The sequence below is a fragment of the Dendropsophus ebraccatus genome, chromosome 3, assembly GCF_027789765.1.
Source record: "Dendropsophus ebraccatus isolate aDenEbr1 chromosome 3, aDenEbr1.pat, whole genome shotgun sequence".
NCBI classification, from domain to species: domain Eukaryota; kingdom Metazoa; phylum Chordata; class Amphibia; order Anura; family Hylidae; genus Dendropsophus; species Dendropsophus ebraccatus.
The window spans coordinates 88,071,562-88,094,016 of NC_091456.1; the positions used below are offsets into that span (position 1 = coordinate 88,071,562).

General features: G+C 41.4%; 1 protein-coding gene across 3 annotated transcripts in view; it reads right to left on the reverse strand.

The window, feature by feature from the left end:
* The window catches only part of FRMPD1 (FERM and PDZ domain containing 1), a 117,730-nt gene that overhangs the window by 18,246 nt on the left and 77,029 nt on the right, over nt 1-22,455 (reverse strand). For all 3 annotated transcript variants that reach the window (XM_069962187.1, XM_069962184.1, XM_069962186.1), the window contains exons 4-9: nt 19,206-19,308; nt 13,988-14,033; nt 10,257-10,361; nt 8,334-8,429; nt 2,762-2,887; nt 823-942 (exon numbers count right to left, since the gene is read on the reverse strand). In XM_069962187.1, the coding sequence (XP_069818288.1) occupies nt 823-942; nt 2,762-2,887; nt 8,334-8,429; nt 10,257-10,361; nt 13,988-14,033; nt 19,206-19,308 (596 nt within the window). The remainder of the gene's footprint in view (nt 1-822; nt 943-2,761; nt 2,888-8,333; nt 8,430-10,256; nt 10,362-13,987; nt 14,034-19,205; nt 19,309-22,455) is intronic.

Genomic DNA, 22,455 nt, shown 5'->3' on the forward strand with positions numbered 1-22,455 from the left:
CACCTGCACCTACACCTTACACTTGGGCTATCCCCTTTTTCAAGCGCAGTGCCCATGTGTCCGGGAGTGGGTACCAACACCACTCCTGGCCATCATGACCAGTGGCCATGACCCATGCCCACTTTGCTGTACCAACACCTCACAGCTACCCCGGGCCACAGCATTTGTACTATATTTCCAGCATTTTATTTTTATTTTTTGGTTAGCTATGCATGTTGATGTTTATGGACAGTGAATACTGAGGTATATTTTTTGGTAATTTACATTTTGAGCTAGTGTGAATTATTGTGCATTAGTTGGGTTGATGTGTGACCCTTTACATTATATGGGTTATATTTTATGTAAATTATAAAGGGGGTATTTTAAGGGTGCATTTTTTGGAGTGTGATACAACTAATCAGCATACAATGCAAGCAGCAATTAAAGCTCATTTACTGCTAAATATGGCAGTGGCTCAGACTAAGGGCATTCACACATACACAATTTTGCAGATTTTACGGACAGGGAAGGTAAGTAATAGATTTGTTCCCCACCCAGCATGATGTGTCGAAATCATTCCGGCAGCTGGGAAATTGTCGCAGCACTGTAGTGACACTGGAGTCCCCACTGCTGGCATGATATTAACACATCATACCGGGCGGGGAACAAAACCATTACTTACTTTTCCTGTCCATAAGGTCCACAAAATTGCGGACATATGAATGTAGCCTCATACAGAGACATGGTCAGAATACACACACATATGGTGCTGGGGGCATTTGGTAGGGCAATGTGTTTATAAAAGGCTCCCTTTAACCTAATATCTTTTACAGTAGCACTTACCTGTAAGTAGAGATACTCAAAGGCAACTGGATCCTCCTGTAAGAGATCTAGAGGATCCTTAGGTACAAAACAAACTCTGAAGAGACATCTATAGTCATGAGATTCTTTCTTCTGAACCACCTAAAAAATATAATTATTGTTTGTAATAATCTTGAGATCACATGTCACTTGTTTTTTGTGTGTATATTTTTTTAAAGAAATCAACAAGGGTTCATATAATTACTGATTTAAACAAAGAAAACGTAAAAAAAAATGTTATACATACGGCCAAACTGTGGTCCTTGCTCCCTCTAGGCTGATATTTGGTCTTTTCTCTGTTCAAAAAAAAAAAAAAGAGACCAAACCTAGGAAGTCCCAGTCCTTAGCGCACTTACGCAAGGAAAGACACCTGTTTATCATGCAGGTTGTGTATTAACTGAGGGCAATTACCTTAGGCTAATTAGATTATGAACTATGTATGCTTACTAGGAGACAATGCTTTCTGTTATGTAACACCTCAGTCAGAATAATGTAGACTGTAAGCCCTTGCAGAAAGGGTCCTCTATCCCTATGTACCAGTCTGACACTTCCCTTATTCATGTAACATGTTTTTAAGTTTGTAATGTTTTGTTTTTAAACCTTATAGCTTGTATAGCTTTCTGGGACCAAGGGTGCTTTAAAAATAAATGAATACAAGCACTATGGTTTGCAGCTGACAGTTATAAATGCATAAGCAAATGGTCACTGTCCTTTTAAATACCTTCCCTCTACTGCAATCTGCTGTCTGCTACCTGTTGTAAGGGTGAATCTTTCTCTAGTAACAGCTAGAGCAGGCCAAAGTGCAGGAAGCAGGAGTGGGGTTCATTTCAACTTTTTGTTGTGTATGCTGCGCACGCTCAGGGGGCACGCAAGCATAAATTGCAGCTGAAATCTACTGCAGCTGCACGCTGCCATACATTGTAGCTGAAATCTACTGCAGCTGCAACCTAACATAAATTGTAGCTGAAATCTGCTGCAACTGCGCACTGGCATACATGGTAGCTGAAATCTACTGCAGCTGCACGCTGGCATACATTGTAGCTGAAATCTACTGCAGCTGCAACCTAACATAAATTGTAGCTGAAATCTGCTGCAACTGCGCACTGGCATACATGGTAGCTGAAATCTACTGCAGCTGCACGCTGGCATACATTGTAGCTGAAATCTACTGCAGCTGCACGCTAGCATACATTGTAGCTCAAATACACTGCAGCTGCACGCTGCCATACATTGTAGCTGAAATCTGCTGCAGCTGCACGCTAGCATACATTGTAGCTGAAATCTACCACAGCTGCACGCTGGCATACATTGTAGCTCAAATCCACTGCAGCTGCAAGCTGGCATACATTGTATCTGAAATCTGCTGCAGCTGCAAGCTGGCATAGATTTCAGTGATGGTGTACAAGCTGCTCAGTTTATGTCGAAGTTGACCTGTATGCTGGCAGGGGGATTACTTAAAACCGACAATATAAACCCTCCCCCTTTTTTGCAGAGATTATGCATTAGGCCACGTATACACAAGCATATTTTGCATTCATATAACTTTATCTTTGTTTTGCAGCCAATAATCCGAGGGGTAATATTAATTTATAGGGCTATTTACATGAGCGTGTAAAATACTGCTACTGTTAAAAAAAAGCACCATGTGATTTTATCTATTTTGCATCTCCATTTCATCCATTTTTCTAACTGTGCTTAAATTTCCTGGTTAGAACATAGCCTTCAAGTATTTACTGTACAGAAATACAGATGCAATAATGACATCATAATGTCCCTAATATTAATATTTTCTAGCTGCATTTTTACTATATACCAATATGCTCTGCTGGTTACCACCACATGGAAATCTGCATACAACATTTTGAGATCAATGGAAAATATGACATTATTGTACGTCCCCTTATAAAATTGCAAAGCTTACCTGTTCTATAAGTTCATCTTCATGAAGTAGGTAAAGTTTTGAGATGTTATATTGCTCTTCTAGAGCTAGTGCAAAGTGCTCAATAACATTGATCGAAAGCTTCTCCTTAAGGGTCAAAAGGATGTCCTGAAATGATCACATAGTTTATGCAGTTACTCCACCATGGTCACATTTTCAGCAATAAGATTCCATAGCTGCAACCCCTACTTTTGTACCCAATTGCTTCATTGTCTCCACTTATTCTATCGATTACGCTTCTGGGTGCATAATAAATGAAGTTGTCAGAGCTCCATAGAGACTATATATATGGGGCTTGGGAGGGGGGCAGATACTAAATAATGACTTTAGGGGGGCAGATTCCAACACAAGAGCCAGAAGCATCCATCTCTGCAAGCTAAGTTCTTTTATATTGCAATTTATGAGCGAGTTTTGGAACGTGCAAGTTTTTGATCTGAAGTGTGTTTTTGTCTCAAGTGTGGGACAAATTGTTTGTTTGATTAATATATGTGTGTGTATATATATATATATATATATATATGTATATATATACACATACACTTTATATCCCCATATAAATGAGCTCCATGTTTGTCCAATGTACATCTTGTGCCATGTATGCAATCCTTGATCAACCGATGGAGGGTGCATACCATTGTGGGAGATGTGTGCATGTTGCTGGTTTGGAAGACCAGATCCTGGATCTAAATGAGCAGCTGCAAAGATTAAGATGCATTGGCAAACTGGAAAGGGGTCTGCTGCTCACTGAGCAAGCACTCAAAGGGGTAGATGGTGGAGAGAGTGATAGCATGGAGGTGCAGGAGAAAGAGGTAGCTAGTTGGGTCACAGTTAGAAAACAGGGTAGAGGGAAAGTGTGAGGGAGGCTGGTCCAACAAGTTTGCCAAATTGGCGGATGAAGGGGATGTTGATTCAGGAGTGGCATTGCTGCAGCAGGACACTGCCTCTGAAAGCCAGGGGGTGTCTGCTCCAGTAAGGTGGGAAATAGGAGTGCAGGGCAGGGGCAGGCCAGGCAGGTACTGGTAGTGGCGGACTCAATTATTAGGGGGACAGACAAGGCAATCTGTCACAAAGACCAGGATCGCCGAACAGTGTGTTGCCTACCTTGCGCTCAAGTTCATAACATTGCGGATCGGGCTGACAGATTACTGGGAGGGGCTGGCGATGACACAGCAGTCATGGTGCACGTTGGCACCAATTATAAAGTTACAGGTAGGTGGCGAGTCCTTAAAAACGATTTTAGGGACTAGGGGCAGAAAGCTTAAAACTAGGACCTCCAAGGTGATTTTTTTCCTAAATATTACCTGTACCACCAGCCACACCTGAGAGACAGCGGGAGATTAGGGAGGTAAATAAGTGGCTCAAGAGCTGGTGTAGGATAGAGGGATTCAGGTTCATGGAGAACTGGGCCAACTTCTTGGTCGGTTACAGGCTCTACGGCAGGGACGGGCTGCATCTCAATGGAAAGGGTGCAACCGGGCTGGGGGAGAAGATGGCTAAGAGGTTGGAGGAGTGTTTAAACTAGGGAACGGGGGGAGGGCAACTACAATACAGTAAGTGAAGACAGTAGATGGAGAGTTGGGCCTAGATTATGGAACTGGGGGTGGAGCGGCGGGAGGGGATAGAATAGTCACTAGTGACAAGAGGAAAGGAAATATGGACAAACATATTAAATGTATGTATACAAAAGCTCGAAGCCTCACTAATAAAGCTGAGGAATAAGAACTCATAATGGTGGATGAGAAAAATGATACAGTGGGGATAAGTGAGACATGGCTGGATGAGAGCTATGACTGGGCTGTTAATATCCAAGGTTATAGTCTATTCAGAAATGACCGTAAAAATAAGAAAGGGGGAGGGGTCTTCCTATATGTTAAATCCTGCCTTAAGCCCATTCTGTGGGAGGATATAAGTAATGATAATGTAGAGTCTCTTTGGGTAGAAATAAGGCAAGGGACGAAGAATAATAAAATTCGTATAGAAGTGAGTTATAAATCTCCAAGTATAAAGGAAGAATCAGAAAATCTCCTTATAAGACAAATAGATGTGGCAGCGAAGCAGGGTGACGTCATTATTATTGGGGGACTTTAACAACCCCAATATAAACTGGAAAGCAGAAACCTGCAACTCTAGCAAAGGAAGAACGTTTTTGAAAATAGTGGGTAAAGTATTTGAGGGGTAAAGTGGGTAAAGTATTTGAGGGGTTTGTAAGAGATGCTATACTGGAGTATCTTAATGAAAATAATCTTATAACACAGCACCAGCATGGATTTATGAGGGATCGGTCCTGTTAGACTAATCTGATTGGCTTCTATGAAGAGGTCAGTTATAGACTGGACCTGGGGAGGTTGTGGATGTTGTGTATCTGGACTTTTCAAAAGTGTGATACTGTGCCGCATGAAAGTTTGGTCTACAAAATGAGGATGCGGGGACTAGGGGAAAACGTATGCAAATGGGTAAGTAACTGGTTAAGTGATAGAAAACAGAGGGTGGTCATTGATGGAACATATTCAGATTGGGTTTTAGTTACTAGTGGGGTACCACAGGGGTCAGTGCTGGGTCCACTTCTATTTAAAATTTTTATTAATGATCTTGTAGAGGGGCTACAGAGTAGAATCTCCATTTTTGGAGATGATACTAAACTGGGTAGAGTAATCACCACAGAGGATGATAATATCATATTACAGAGGAATTTGGAGAAGCTGGAGGCTTGGGAGGTGAAATGGCAAATTAAGTTTAATGTGGATATATGTAAGGTTATGCATTTGGGCCGTAGAAATAAGAAGTACAGTTATGTGCTAAATAATAAAACACTGGGTAAAACTGCTTCCAAAAAGGACCTGTGGGTATTGGTGGACAGTAAACTCAACTTTAGTGATCAGTGCCAGGCAGCAGCTGCCAAGGCTAATAAATCACTGGTCAGACCACATATGGAATACTGTGTACAGTTTTGGGCACTGGTATATAAGAAGGACACAGGTAAACTGAAGTGGGTGCAGAGGAGGGCGACAAAGGTTATTAACCCTTAGGGGACACAGCCAGTTTTCATTTTTGCGCTTTCGTTTTTTCCTCCTGGTGTATATAAGGCCATAGCGCCTGCATTTTTCCACCTAGAGACCCAAATGAGCCCTTATTTTTTGCGCAACTAATTGTACTCTGCTATGGCAGATGTAATTTTTGCCTGAAATGTGCTGGGAAACCAGAAAAAAATTATATTTGTGGTGAAATTGAAAAAAAAATATATTTTTTTTTATTTGGGGTGGGGTTGTTTTTACTCCGTTCGCCCTGGGGTAAAACTGACTTGTTATATATGTTCCTTAAGTTGTTACGATTACAACGATATGTAACATGTATAACTTTTATTTGATTTGATGGCTTGTAAAAAATTAAAACCTTTTAAAGAAAATATATGTTCCTTAAAATCACTCCATTCCCAGGCTTATAGCGCTTTTATCCTTTGGTCTATGGGGCTATGTAAGGTGTAATTTTTTGCGCCATGATGTGATCTTTCTATCGGTACCTTGATTGCGCATATACAACTTTTTGATCACTTTTTATTACAATTATTCTGGATTTGATGCAACCAAAAATGCGCAATTTTGCACTTTGGGATTTTTTGCGCTGACGCCATTTACCGTGTGAGATCAGAAATGTGATTAATTAATAGTTCGGGCGATTACGCATGCGGCGATAGCAAACATGTTTGTTTATTTTTTTATTTTTATTTATAAAATTGGGAAAGGGGGGTGATTCACACTTTTATTAGGGGAGGGGATTTTGTGTTACTAAAAATACATTTTTCTTTTACGTTACACATATACTAGAAGCCCCCCTGGGGGACTTCTAGTATATGCACTCTGATCTCTCATAGAAATCCATGCAGTATAGTTATACTGCATTAATCCATGAGATCGGTGTTCTATTGCTTTTGGCTGCTGCAACCGAAAGCAATAGAATGCCGAGTCGGGATCAGCGCCATTACGGCGCAGACCCCGTCCCGGGATGGATGCAAGGATCGCCCCCCGCAATCGCGCCGCGGGGGGGGGGCATCCCCCCACTAGACCACCAGTTATTGAGATGAGCAAGTATTTAGAAGCAGCTGTCAACTTTGACAGCTGCTTCTAAATACTTAATTAGCGGGCACGGCGATCGGACCGTGCCCGCTAATAGCCGCGATCCCGGGCTACATGCGGCATCCGGGATTGCGGCAGTTCAGAGGGGGGTCGCCGCGCGACCCCCCCTTTGAACTTCCATAGCGGCACGAGGACGTTCAGTAACGTCCTGGTGCAGCTATGGGTTAAGGGAATGGTTGGGTTACAGTACCAAGAAAGGTTATCAAGCTTTGGGTTATTTACGCTAGAAAAAAGAGCGATCTGATCACAATGTACAAATATATGAATGGACAGTACAGAGATCTTTGTAGTGGTCTTTTTACTCCTAGGTCTGTAACCATGACAAGGGGGCATCCTCTACGTCTAGAGGAAAGAAGATTTCACCATCAGCATTGACACGGGTTCTTTACTGTACGAGCGGTAAGACTGTGGAACTCTCTGCCACATGATGATGTTATGGCTGATTCATTAAATAAGTTCAAGGGAGGCCTTGATGGTTTTTAAAAAAATATATATATATTACGTTAATCCAGGGATTAAACTGATTGCCATAGGAGTCGAGAAGGGATTTTCTCCCTGTGATGGGGCAATTGTCATCTGCCTCATAGGGGTTTTTGCCTTCCCCTAGGTTGAACCTGATGGACTCTTGTCTTCTTTCAACCTTATTTACTATGTTGATTCTAAATGGTGTTTTGTTTTTTTTGTTTTTTTTTTGGGGGGGGGGGGCAGATACTTAAAGGTGGCTGTTGAGAGGTGATTAAATGGGGACTGGGGAGATTGATACTATATGGGGGCTGCAGATGGGAGGGATACTAAATGGGGACTGCAGAGGGAAACTATACTATATAGGGGCTGCAGGATAAGGAATAATACTATATAGTGGCAGAAAATGGTGGGATTGCAGGGTCAGGGGTCTGATATTATACGGGGCTGAAATAGGGGAAAATGTACTGTATGGGGGTTGCATAGAGGGGCTAATACCATATATGGGGGGTTCACGGGTAGGGGGGGGCTGATACCATATGGGGGCTGCACAGGTGAGCTGACACCATATGGGAATTCTCAGGGGGGAGCCTGATACTATATGAGGGCTGCATCGGGGGTAAATAGATACTATACAGGGGCTGCATAAGGGGGTCTATACTAGTTAGGGGCTGCAGAGAGGGTGCACAGAGGGGCCTATACTATATGTGGACTGTAGAGAGTAGCCTATACTATAAAGGGCCGTACTACTATATAAGGACACAGAGCATACCTAACTATTATGTGGGGAGAACAGGGGAGCCTAAGTATTATATAATGGCACAGGGGACCTAACTACTATGTGCTGGAGCAAGGAGTCTAAAATGTTACAGTTCAGTCCCATTCAAGTTATACTAAACCAACATGCAATAAGCATGAACAAGTATAATACAATTATAAATAATGTATACATCTATATCTACCTTAACAGTGGTTTTCGTCTCAAATTTAAAAGCCTTTGTCTGACCATTTTCCAAGTAGACTTTAAGGACATTAGGCATAAATAGAAGTGAATTCCCCTGAAAAAAAGCAGTATGTTAAAACATACAAGATGATGGCCTCATATTTAGTGACAAGAATACTTTAATATTTCTCTGAGAAGATGGTATAGCTTAAACTGGATTATGTTTGATTTACAGAATGTGATAGCAGGAAGTTCACTTTACTGTGAATTACACAACAGCAAATTCCCTGCAAATAGAGCAAATATCCATAGTATTTCTGGGAGTTATGGGTTTTTAGTACAAATCATACATGTAAGCTTTAATTACAAGGGACAAATCATGCTAAAAAATAAGCCAACTTAATGGTCTTCAATAAAACTATCTGTTAATTAAGGCTGTGTTCACAAGTCCAACAACTGTCCAACAACTGGGTCTCTCACCAATCATCTGGAGTGCCAGTCAGAGGTGCCCCACTGTGCATCGGATGCTGAAGCTAGTCAAAGGCTTCAGCTTCAAAAACACAATGGCGAGATGTTAGCTGAGCATTAATAATAAAATATAAAAGGCAATACCCATATGATGTTGTTGGATTTGGCTTTTGTCCTGTGATCTTTTTTTTTTTTTTTTTCAGTTTTGCAAATCTGCAGCATGCTTTGTGTTTGGCCATTTTATAACAGGACTGTTGGCATTTTCCCCCTTAGACTTCTATAGGGGGGTAAAAACGCAAGGAAAAATTATAGGCTATGTTCAGGGGAAGCCAGACAGCCAAATGACGTCTGTTATTTTAAACTTAAAATGACAGACGTCATTTTAAACAGAGCTGAAAAAACGTTGTGTGAACATAGCCATATGCATATTGGCATTTTTCTGGCATTTTTTCTCTTGCAGAGCTGGAAACAGAGTAGAGCAGTGTAGAGGAGAAGAGTTTGTCAAGGGAGTCCCAACCCAATGAAGTACTTTGCTCTGCCGGAACTTGAAGAGATACTTGAGAGTAAGAAGTTTACTTCTATCCGTGTATAGACTATAGTCTGACCACCTTCTGCCCTACAATGTCGAGCTTCCCATTTTAATAGGGTGATACAAGCCCCTGCCATGTTTATCTGGGTGCAGCTAAGTATCCGAGTCTTCACGAGTTACCTGCACTGCGAGATAGAATACGTAGACCTTCTTGGTAGCTTTATTCTATCCAGGCTAGTCCCCCTTGTATATTAGGATACTGCCCTGCACTTTTTAGACTGGTTCACGGCGTGGGCTAGGTTGATCCCTAACTCTTCTCTCTTGGTAGTGTCTAGCACTGCATAATAGATATAGGGGGTTGACTGAAAGAGCTGAGTTTCTCTGGTTAGTGCTGCATATATGTGTCTTAGATTCAGACCAGACTAGTCTGAACTGAACTTGCTCGTCCTGGACAAGGGTCCTGGCAGAGGCCATTCGATATCCATTTTTTAGGACGGCTTTCATTTTAAGGCCACATAATGGCCGTTATTTCATAATGGCCATCCTATAAGACAGACGTTAAACGGCCAGAAACAGACTGTGTGTGCACATAGCCTCAAGGGACATTTACATGAGGTATATATTTTGTATAAAACTTTGCAGCATATGCATTGACTTGTGCTCTATTTAGATGTACATATGAAAGAAATATACTGTATATCGTAAAAATTAAAGCAAATGTACCATCAGTACATTCGTTTTAGGTTTGCACATGGATAGAACGGCGCCAGTGCATCGGTCCATTTTTTTAACCACAGCCCGTTTCCTGTGTATGGTGCCATTCTATTCCCGGGCACCAGCCAGGGGTGAAACACTGGAGGCGGGATGGGCGCCATTCTATCCATGTGCAAATCTTAAAGCAAACATACTAATGGTACATTCGCTTAAAGGTGAAAAGCTACTTACCTGAGTGTGGCCATTTACAATCACTTCTTCAGCAAACCTTACTTTCACTGGATTGCTTTTTAATCTGGCCCTTTTCTCTGCTGTGAGGAAGGATGACTTGGGGCTCTGTATACAAATAAGCAAACATGTTAATGTCTTAAGTGCACAGGTAACATGTGACGAGACAAAAAGAACAACTTTTCTGTTTGCTTTTGATTGACTGTAGTTTTTCTTAAACACAATGCTACTAATGTTGATTTATTTTTTATTATTTTTGTATTGGGCAAGAATGTAACCAAAACAGCAGAGCCTGTTTGTTTTGCCTGTGATTGATAGGAATAACAAAACCATCCATATCCTCCATAAACATGTTGTAAACAAGTATATGCTGCCACTATGTTACGATGTACCTAAAAAATACCCATTAAACTATAATCAATTCAACAAAATCCCTCTAGTCTGAGGTTGGAGGTCTCAATAGAAGCACTTATACTGATCCCACAGGCCTAGGCCTGGGGAATAAAACCCCCTTATGGGACCTGACTGAAATATAACTTTTTTGTCTATATGAAAATCGTTTATGGTAGAAATAACAGCTTTAAAACACGACCCTTCAATGCTTATGTGGTTTGTATTTAATAAATGACCTATGCGGTCCTCCAGTCATTATCACTAGGCTATATAAGTTTTGAGAACAATAGGGTTGCAGTTAAAACAATAATTATAGCCCCTTCAACATGTTTTGTTTTCTATAGCAATGTCCTTAGAAATTATAGCTATCACAGAACCGGATAGGTCATCTATTGAATACAATCCATATGAGCATTCAAGGGGCATTCCTTTAAAGCTGTTTTGTCTACCAAAAACAATTTTATTTTAATACACAACAATAGATATAGTTTAGTCAGGTCCCATAGGATGGCTTTATTCCCCAGGCCTAGGCCTGTATGATCAGTATAAATGGTTAAACTATAGTCCTAATTTGGCTGGGTTCACACATGTGTATCCGTTTCGATCCATTTTTCCATTCACTTCCATTAAAAAAAAACGGATCAAAACGTTTTTCTTTATAATGCAAGTCAATAAAAAAATGGTTGCACACAAATGCATCTGTTTTTCCATCCATTTTTTGCAAACGTGTGAACCCAGCCTTACAGAGAATTACAAGGTAGAAACCTTTTAAAAATCTTGCTGGACAAAACATATAACACCAATAAAGATGAATTATTTATTTCATATGCTCAAAGTTGTATCCAGCCAATTGGTTTCAATAGGTGCATATCACCAATAATACTGCCATTCATTGACCATATAGTGGTCAGACTTCAGGTCTGTATAGGCTGTCCTCCTGCTGCAGACCATGAAAAAAGAATAAAGCACTGATCACTGACATTCACAGATGTCTTTTTAGTAAGTACTTGTAATAAAAATAATCTCCTCATAAAATAAGTCTGGAATATTTTTGCTTGGAATTCTGCATTGTACTGTTCATCTGTTAACCCTAAGTTGGTGTTAGGAATTGACTACTGGGTGTTATCATTCTCCTTGTGTTAGGGCCATGTTCCTACATAGTGTATGTAGTTTGTTCATATTGTCAGACTGTGTAGGGACACATTGTATTGACAAAAGGAATGGTAACACCCAGTTCTTAATTAATGGCTAATTGATGGATTTTAATTGGGTAACAGCTCTATAGTTAAAATGAATGATGGTTGACCTCAGGAAGATAAACCAAAACACTAAACGTCAGTGAATCTAGGAACATTGCCCCCTGGGAAATCAAATATGCAAAAATACTGTGAAGACACCATCACATGTTTATTAAAGTCAGTGAGCTGGCCAGATGTTCTACCAGGAAAAAACAACCAAGCCAAGATGGGGTCTTCAGTCAAGAAAACCACCTTCCAACATGCCACAGTCAAAAATGATAGGACCTGGAAATACCCAAGCAAGGTATCCATCCACAGACAGCTGTTTCGGGGTATTTGCCCCTCGTCAGTGTGGAGCAGGATTCTGGCTAGTGGGAGCAAAGTTTAGTAAGTGCATTCAAAAGAATGATGACCTCAGGGAGATCAACCAAAACAGGGAGCAATGTTCCTAGATTCCTAGTATTCCATGGTTCTGTCATTTTTGACTGTAGTTTGTTGGAAAGTGGTTTCCTTGACTGGACTGATTACCATTTGAAGTCAGGAAAGAATTTTTCTCCCTGTGACCGGGCAATTGGCATCTACCTCATAAGGGTTTTTGCTACCTCCGGATCAACACAGTGGGGTTTCTGTAGGTTAAACTTGATGGACTCTTTTTCCTTATTAAAGGGGTAGTGCGGCATTCACAAAATAACACACATTACAAAGTTATACAACTGCCATTGGCTGAGCATAACTGTGCTCAGCCAATCGCAGCTGAGCACAGTTATGACGCGGCAGAGGGGGGCCGGCGTGAGGGACGGCAGGAGCGGGTCGGCCGGCCTCCCGGAGATGACGTCTTTGACAAGATTACAGATGGGGTCAGTCGACACGGATCAGGTATATTGCACTACACTTCCGGGTACACGGGCAGGGGTCGGCGAACACGGGAAGGGGGCCATTCACATACATAACATACATTACAAAGTTGTATAACTTTGTAATGTGTGTTATTTTGTGAATAATTTCTTAGCGCCGCACTACCTCTTTAACTATGTTAGTACGTTACTATGGAGACTCACTGATGTTGGGAAACATGTGATGGTGTCTCTGCAGTATTTTTGTATAAGCTCGATAGTTAAAACACCAAAAAGCAGATTTCTTCATAAAGATACTTCAGAATTGTTACTCATGGGTAATACAAAAATTTGCATTTGCTATCAGCCATATGATTCCTGCTTTTGTCAAGTTAACTGATTGGCTGCTTTTATGAGTTTTCTGAGCTATTTAACTATCATTTTTGTCTTCTAGCCATCATTCGCCTTGCTAATTACTCACATTACTATCTGCCTAGGACTGTTTACTGGATTAATGCTGGCTGGCTTCTTAGCACTTCTTAGGAGATTTTCTGATTTAGCATTACTGTGGATTTCTATTGGTGTAGTCATCAGAATCTCTGTAATCATCTCTATGACACATGTGACTGCAAAATACAGGACACAAATGGGTAGCTAGAATAGTAGGGGATAGATACTGGGCTATAGTATGTATGCTGGAGGCTTGTATACATATAGACATGTATACATAGGGGGTCAAGCATTCAGATGGTGGCTGGCAGCCTATTGGTCTTTAGCACTGTCTGTCATCAGGTAAGGGACACATATTCTGCACTAGAGGAAAAAAAAAGTACAGCGAAAACAAATAATGCAGCTGTAAAGAATGCTCCAACCAGCATCCAATCCATAGATAATGAAGCCCAGGGCTTAATGAAAACTACCCTTTAAATGGGTGCGACTTGTTATACACCCAGTTTGGGTGATAATTTCTCTGCCCCCTTTTACAGCAACTTGGTTTTCGGAGACATCATGTTGCTATCTTTATGACTCATTTGTGGGCTTTAAATGTACTATATACTATACTGATGTAACAGAGTATTTGAAAGAGTTATCCTCCAAGGGGAGGAAGTGAAGTTTCCGAGAGCTCCCCAAATAACCCCTTTAAAATTTCGTTACCCTAAACCCTACATACCAATAGTATTATTTGTAAACTTTTCTCTCTATTTAATTTAAAAAAAATCAATATATTGATGTAATAGTATACATAAATGAAATAGAGATTTGTATTTACCGAAGTGCCTCGAAGTAGTGTAACAGTAACAGTGTCCCCTGAATCTCTGTAATATAAGCACAAATATTCTTATACAGTACACAGGATAATCGAAGAAACACAAATTTTCATTAAATAAATCTATCATCCATTTTCAGATTCTTGTCCATTCATTGGACATTTAAAAAAGGCCTAGCTGGTAACTTGCTCTATAATCCCATCCTCATACCAACAAGTATTGATAATCCACAAACTTATTGATGAGGTTCTCAAGGCAGAATTCCTAAAGCTCAGACACCCTGGGGCACATTTTATAAAAATAGATGTGGACAATATTTTAGTTTAGATACCACATGTACTTTGTTTTAAAGAGTATATATCAATAAAATGTTAACCTATACTATGCTACATTTTTATACATGTTTTTGCTGACCTTTATTCTAGTTATATGCAGTTTTTAACATATATACATATATGCAGTGGGCCTTCAAGTTACAATATTAACTGGTTCCAGGCCAACCATTGTACGTTGAAAATAGTGTCTCTGGAGAACAAAACTCTATGAGGAACAGATAATTGGTTCTAAAACCCCAAAATGTCATCCCAATACGGGAAAAATTGAAGATGTAAAGACATATAAGTAGACAACTAATATGGATAAAGCAAGTTCTTACATGCAACAGTCAGGAAGATCTACTGGAAGCTGTAAATTACTGTACTGTAAGTAATGATTGTTTATTATGTTCCCCCCTGCCCCTGCCAGCTGACAAATTTCAAAAAACGCTGGGCCTCTCTTTTAAAGCAAATAGTTAAAAGACAAATTTAGCTCTGTTATACTTAAAGTGTACCTGTCGTTATAACTTTCAAAATCTAAATCAACAGTAGATGTGAAATAAAGCATGTCTGCAATTTACATTCATTATTATTATTTTAGTTATCATGCTTTATAACAAAGCTATACTTATCAGAAATCCAGGTCCAGTCTCCTGAAGGCAGATTTTTAGTCTTATACTGGTTGAAAGAAAAAAAGAGACTAAACACATGAAGTCCCGGCCAGGACAGAGTCATGGCTCATTGCATCCATCAGTCACATGACTGCCTTCTCTGTGAGCGCTCAGGTGACCTGGGAAACTTTGGACTTCCTATTTTTAGATTCTTTAAGGGGAAAAAAAAGTCTAAACACAGGAAGTGCCATGTTTTCCATCATAACTAAAAGGTTGACCTCACACTACCTTAAAATCTTGGAAAAATGCCAATAATAACGCCATGGCTTTTTTTGTTGCCAAAAACGCCAGCAGCTAGATGTTAGCTGGAGGGCAATGAAATTTTATGGTTTGCCTCACAAACATGGAGTTTATTTGGTGTGGAATTTTTCAGGCTCTGTGTCGGTTTTTCCAAAACGCAGCATGCTGAGGTTGTGGCTGGTTTTTTTGGCAAACTGTTGCGTTTTTTCCTCCCATAGACTTTAGGGTAAATTCACACAGGCGTCTCGCACAAGAAATCCGCAGCTAATCCACAATACACATATTATTCTTATTATTATTAATAGGTGTATTGCGGATTAGCTGCGGATTAGCTGCAGATTTCTTATGCGAGACGCCCGTGTGAATTTACCCTTAATGAGATTGTTCTGGTTGTCTCAAAAACGCCATTACTGTGCAAATGGTGTTTTTTTCTGGCATTTTTTGTCACCATTTGTGGTCCAGCAGCTAGATCATGTAATGGCAAAGTAAAAAAAACACCTGAAGAAACGCAAATGCCTGAAAAAAACACATTGGCAGTTTTTTCTGGCGTTTTTCGAGGCCGGAAATATTTCACACAAAAAGGATGTGTGAGGGCACCCATAAAAAAGTAATGAATGTAAATTGCAAACTTGCTTTATTTTACATCTACTGTTGATTTAGATTTTAAAAGTTATAATGACAGTGACACTTTAATGCATCAGTGGTAAATTTATTTGTCAACACATTGGCCCAGATTTATTAATGTGTCTCCTCCAGAATTTGGCTAAAAAGGAGTGCACAGGACTTTCCACCACATTTGTTATGCATTTTGGACACTTTTCCACCTGGAACAAAAGGAGTGGGGTTTATAAAGCACCAAAAAATGCACCTGAATCTGGCTGAAAATTCTGGTGGACTTGAAGCCAAGTAATAGATGGTGTAAGTTATGCACTAAAAAACTAGACAGTCTTTTAGTGCAAAAGATTTATCGAACAGCCTGATAAATCATTTAAAGATTGTCTAGTATGTTTGCACTTAAACAGTTTTAAAAATGTGGGCCAATGTATTTCCTGCATTTTGGTCTAAGGGTCCTTTTACACAGCCTGACATGGGGTCATGCAAATGAATGGATCACACAGTAGTACAGAATGTATGGAGTAAGGTGTAATCTGGAAACTGACACACTGGAGGTATGCATTTCCATGCTGTCAGTTTCCCTTTGCTGTCAGCCACACACCTCCTCTTTGGGCAGGAATATGTGTAGCCGATAATGAAAAATTTTAAAGCCTGCTCTAAAGATGTGATCAGCTGAGGATCAGCCATTTTCCTGCTCCGGTGCTGATCACTGTCACTTTTTCACGGCCTGATAACTGACATTTATACCAACATCAGGGTAAAAGGCCCTTAATTAATCTATGTCTTAAAGGACAAGTGCCATGAAAACCTTTTTCCCAGTAATTGAAGCACATTACAAAGTTATATAAATCTGTAATATGCTTCAATCACCTATCTGCCACCCTTCCCTGTCTTTTCCCCCCTCCACCCCCCACCAGGAAGTGTCCTGACTCACACAGACCTGATTACTGTCGTCACCGTCACCAAGCTCTTCTCTCAGCTCCTTCTCCTGTTACACTAGCCTCCCCCCTCCCCTGCCTTGTCAGGTGACTCAGCTTGCTCAGCTCCCATTGGCTGAACAACTGCAAGCCATCACTTGGACTGGGGGGGGGGGCTGCTGTAACAGGACCTAGAGCAGCCCTCCTGCTGATGACTCATCCTCACAAGAAGGAGCTGCCTGGTGACGGTGACGACAGTAATCAGGTCTGTGTGAGTTAGGACACTTCCTGGTGGGGGGTGGAGGGGGGAAAAGACAGGGAAGGGAGACAGATAGATGATTGAAGCACATTACAGAGTTATATAACTTTGTAATGTGCTTCAATTACTGGGAAAAGGTTTTTCATGGCACTTGTCCTTTAATATATGGTTTTGCATGGGGCTGCAACAGGGCCGGTACAAGGAATTTTGGCGCCCTAGGCAGAGAAGGCAAATGGTGCCCCTCAGTGTATAGCCCCCACATACAGTATAGCCTCCTGGCTGCCCCACATAGTGTAAAGCAGGAGTCCCTAAACTTTTTACACAGGGGGCCAGTTCACTGTCCCTCAGAGCGGTGGAGGGCGGGACTATATGCTACTGCTATATCTGGTCCGCAGGGAGCCATTGCTGCTGCAAGATGACACTGTCTCTGCCCATGAGGAGGAGGTGGAGTGGAGGCTCATACTGTTCATTTGTCTCTGGTCCAGGAAAGGAACATTGAGGGTGGCTTAGGATGGTGGAGTTGTAGTTCTACCACATCCACGCAGGAGCATGCTGGGAGCTGTAGTTCAACCACAGCCACAGAATCATGCTGGGAGTTGTAGTTCTACCATAGCCACACAGGATCATGCTGGAATTTGTAGTTCTATCACAGCCACACAGGATCATGCTGGGAACAGTAGTTCTACCTAAGCCACACAGGAGCATGCTGGAAACAGTAGTTCTACCACAACCACACAGGGTCATGTTGGGAGTTGTAGTTCTACCACAGCCACACAGGATCATGATGGGAGGTGTAGTTCTACCAAAGTCACACAGGAGCATGCTGGGAGCTGTAGTTCTACCATAGCCACACAGGTGCATGCTGGGGGTTGTTGTTGTTCTACCAAAGCCACAGAGTAGCATGATGGGAGCTGTAGTTCTACCACAGCCATACAGGATCATGCTATTTGTAGTTCTACCACAGCCATACAGAATCATGCTGGTAGTTGTAGTTCTACCTTAGCCACACAGGATCATGCTGGAAGTTGTAGTTCTACCACAGCCACACAGGATCATGCTGAGTGTTGTAGTTCTATCACAGCCCTACAGGTGCATGCTGGGAGCTGTAGTATTACCACAGCCACATAGGATCATGCTGGGAGTTGTAGTATTACCACAGCTACAAATGGTTCATGCTGGGAGGTGTAGTTCTACCTCAGACACAAATGGTTCATGCTGGAAGGTGTAGTTCTACCTCAGCCACAAATGGATCATGCTGGGAGTTGTAGTTCTACCTCAGCCACACAGGATCATAATGGGAGTTGTAGTTCTACCTCAGCCACACAGGATTATGTTGGGAGTTGTAGTTCTACCTCAGCCACACAGGATCATGATGGGAGTTGTAGTTCTTCCTTAGCCACATATGAGCACTAACACACATGAACTCCATTGGCACTCCATTAACGCACACACTCACACACTCCATTAGCGGGCGAGCACACACACACACACACACATACACACACACACACACACAGCAGTAGCAGTGGAGGATGACACTGTCTCTGAGTGGAGAATTATACGCCTCCTCTGTCTCAGTCGGGGGGGGGGGGGGGGGGGGGGTTGGGGCATCTGTCACTACACTTGTCCCTGCAATTCTGCCCTCTCCTGCTTGGCTCCGGACATCATGTGACATTGGTCAGAAGTTTATCTTCAGCTTCAGAGCCAAGCAGAAGAGAGGAGGGGAGCAGGTGCCTGCTGCTGCGGGGTTGGAGGGGAAAACTGCGCCCCCTGTAATTCAGCAGGAGATGGCACCCTAGGCCATCGCCTACCCTGGCTTACCCTTTGTCCCAGCCCTGGAATGCAAGTCTGTATTTTACCTTATCTTCTACCTTATACTTATCACAATCTGTGAACAATGACACATAATTTATCTTTTTAACTAATTATATAATTTAGAGAACTAAATTTAGGTATTGAGTTGTATACACAGGCTACAGAAGATTGGCAGACTGTTACTATTACCCATGTTTTCTAAAAGTATGATGTCAATATCACACCACAGGATAATTTCCGCATTCCCAAACAGCTTACCAGACAGAATCAGCAAGATGTAGCTGCAGTCTTAACTCTTGTGTCATGCATAATCCAACACAGATAATGTAGTCTGCTAAAAGCCTGCTCCTGTACACTTAGCTATAGTGACAGCATGTAAAATGCATTACCTGACTATGTCTGCTACCTTCTGAACATGGAGGTTTTCCACATTTTCATTGTTGATTGCAAAGATTTGATCACCTGGTAATAGTTTCCCTTCAGCTGGACCACCTGAAAAAAAAAATGAAGTAGTCATTTATTCATTTAACATTAGAACAACATCAGCAAATGAAACATAGGCATCTTATGCTGCGTTTACACAGAACGATTATCGTGCGAATTTGCACGATAACGATTGAATTCGAACGATAATCGTACGTGTAAATGCTGCGAACGATCAAGCACCAAGTGATAAATAGTTCATTTTGATCTTTCAACAAGTTCTCAAATCGTCGATCGTTCGCAAAAAATTTGCAAGTGTGAGATAGGCTTAAGCGATCGCAAAACGAATTTTCCGTACAATATATCGTACAGTCTAAACGCTGATTGTTATGAAAAACAGATTGTTACTTCGACATCGTTAATTGTACGATCGGGCAATTTATTGTTCCGTGTGAACGTAGCATTACTGCAACATATTGCTTGAATCACACTACTTATCTGCAGAACACAATCACATTCATACAGCTATATATTGCTGCGTTTACAGCGAATTATCGCTTTGTGTAAATGCAGCATAACTCAATCAAATATACATGTGGATATACTCACTTATTAATAATAATTAGTGCCTATTTATTTATAGTGCCCACACTCAGTATTGTGTATACAATGCCTTCAGAAAGTCTGCACACCCTTACACTTTTTGTTATTCAAAAATGTAAAGTTTTCCCCATCAATCTGCACTGAATACCATATAATGATAAAGTGAAAACAAAATGTTAGAAATCTTGATAATTTACTTAAATTATGTCATCATGCCATCATTATGTGTAACTGTCATCATAAAAAAATAGAGACCTGCCAAAAGTTTAGACCCATACCAATCGTATCCACTCTAAGCTTTGTGTCAGAAAAAAACAGGCAGCCTCCATAGACTTTTTAAGCTGGACTCACCACGTGAACATGCCTTCTTTTGGCTCGTTCTCACAGTTAGTACGGGTCTGAACTCTCAGTGTTAAAGTGTTACTGTCATTTAAAATATTTTGGCAAAAATCAATAGTATGGGGGGGCGGGAGGGCCGAGGGGAGTGAGTGAGCAGGAAGAGTAGACAAGCAGTAAAAGTAGTTTGGAGACTGTCTGGGCACATAAAATGCTGGATTAACAGGTCAGAAAGCTCAGTGCTGGTCTGGAAACTTGTTGAGATAAGATTGCAGGATGTTGTGCTGTGCAGGGATGACTTTTCTCCTCTCCATGCTCACTCCCTCACCCCTTGACCCCTGTCCTCCATAGACCATAATCAGGGGCGTAACTAGAAATGGCTGGGCCCCATAGCAAACTTTTGATTGCCCCCCCCCCCCGACTGACCACTAAATGGTCAAGTGAAGTCATAACTACATAACTGCTAGCTCTGGTCAGGAGTGCTTGCAGTTAAAGGGACATTTGCAAAACCCAGGAGACCAGCAGGGCCACCCGGTGCTGCAAATGATGACGGCTCAGGGGGCCCAGTGTAGTGCAGGAGCAGGCCATGGGGCCCCCTGATGCGGCGGGCCCCATAGCAGCCGCTATGGCTGCTATAGTGGTAGTTACGCCCCTGACCATAATGGATACAGCAAACCTGCTTCTTCTGAAGTGAGGAGGGAAAGTAGAAAAACTGCTTTTTAAGAGCAGCTTTTATGCTTAAAAAACCTATTACAGAGTTTCTTAAAACTGCTTGTACTATTGATACTTATTGATTTCTGCAGTTGCCATTTAAAAGAGAGTTACACTTTATGTATATCTGTTTACTTTGCTCCATTCAGCTTTCTCTCAATTCTGCTGTAAAACAACCCCCACAGCATGATTCTGCCCCCACAATGCTGCATTGTAGGGATGTTATTGGGAAGATGTTGGTTCCCTCCAGACATGAGGCCTTAGTGTTATTTTTTGTAAACACAATGTAGGCCTTCACTGTCTTCTATTCTAATTTTATTCTGGCCACTCTACCAAGAAGCCCAGATTGATGGAGTGCTGCAGTGATGGTTGATACTCCAGTTGGCACACAAGATCTTTTAATCTCATCCAGATTGACCATTGGACCAAGGATCTGTTTCCAATTACTTAGTTTGGTGGGCAACCAGCTCTAGGAAGAGCTCTTAACTTCTTCCATTTAAGAATTATGGGGGCAATTGGGAGCTTTCAGTTTAACATAATTTGTTTCTATACTCTTCTTAAATTTGGGCCTCCACAAGTTCAGTCTCTGATGTTTTCATGCAGTTCTTTCCAGCTTATGACTTGGTCTTTCCTCTGAAATGTATTGTCAACTGTGAGACCTTATATATAGACAGGGATTTGTCTTCCAAATAATGTCTAATTAACAAAATTCATCACAGGTGTATCCAATCGAGGTGCAGTTTAAGAACCAAGCTGTCCATGTCAGGAACTGTCCAGAACAGTAGAGGTGATTTGTGGATTTTCTCTGGACAGTTTCTGGCATGGACAAAAGTGGCAGCAGAGAGCACTGTGTCACACTGAAAAGAATACTCTACTTCCTTTAGGACATACAGCAGCTCATAAGTACTAGAAGACTTGAGATTTTTTTAAAGTAACTTACAAATCTCTGGCACTTTCTGACACCAGTTGATTGAAAATATTTTTTTTTCTTTCACTGGAGTACCCCTTTAAGTGGGGATGCACAGCATCCCAACTTAACCCTCTATGATGAGCAAAACACCTGTCAAAATGATGGATGTCTTTCTCCTCTTTGGGTAAATGTCACTTATCGCGCCCAGCTCCTGGCTGTGCCTTTATCTGTACTGCAGCCTGAAATGTTGGTCATGTCATAATTCACTACAACAATAATGCCGCATTTACAATTTCCGTGTTCACTCCGTGAAACATGGACAACACAGACAGTGAATGCCTGTCCTGGACTGTTTAGCCACACAGCATGATGTATTAATATCATGGCAGGAGTGGGGAAACAGTTTGAATCTCTGTGGCACTGTAATGACAGAGCGAATGTGTCAATGCAGCTTAAAGGTCTTCTGCTTAAAGTCTGGTGAATGTATGAAGTACTATGTGACATTTTGAAAGTACAGTGGTACCTCGGTTCTCGAACTTAATTGGTTCCGGAAGGCAGTTTGAGAACCAAGCAGTTTGAAAACCGAGCAGTGTCTTACCATAGGAAATAATGTAAATGTGATTAATTGGTTCCAGCAGCCATTAATAATTACCTAC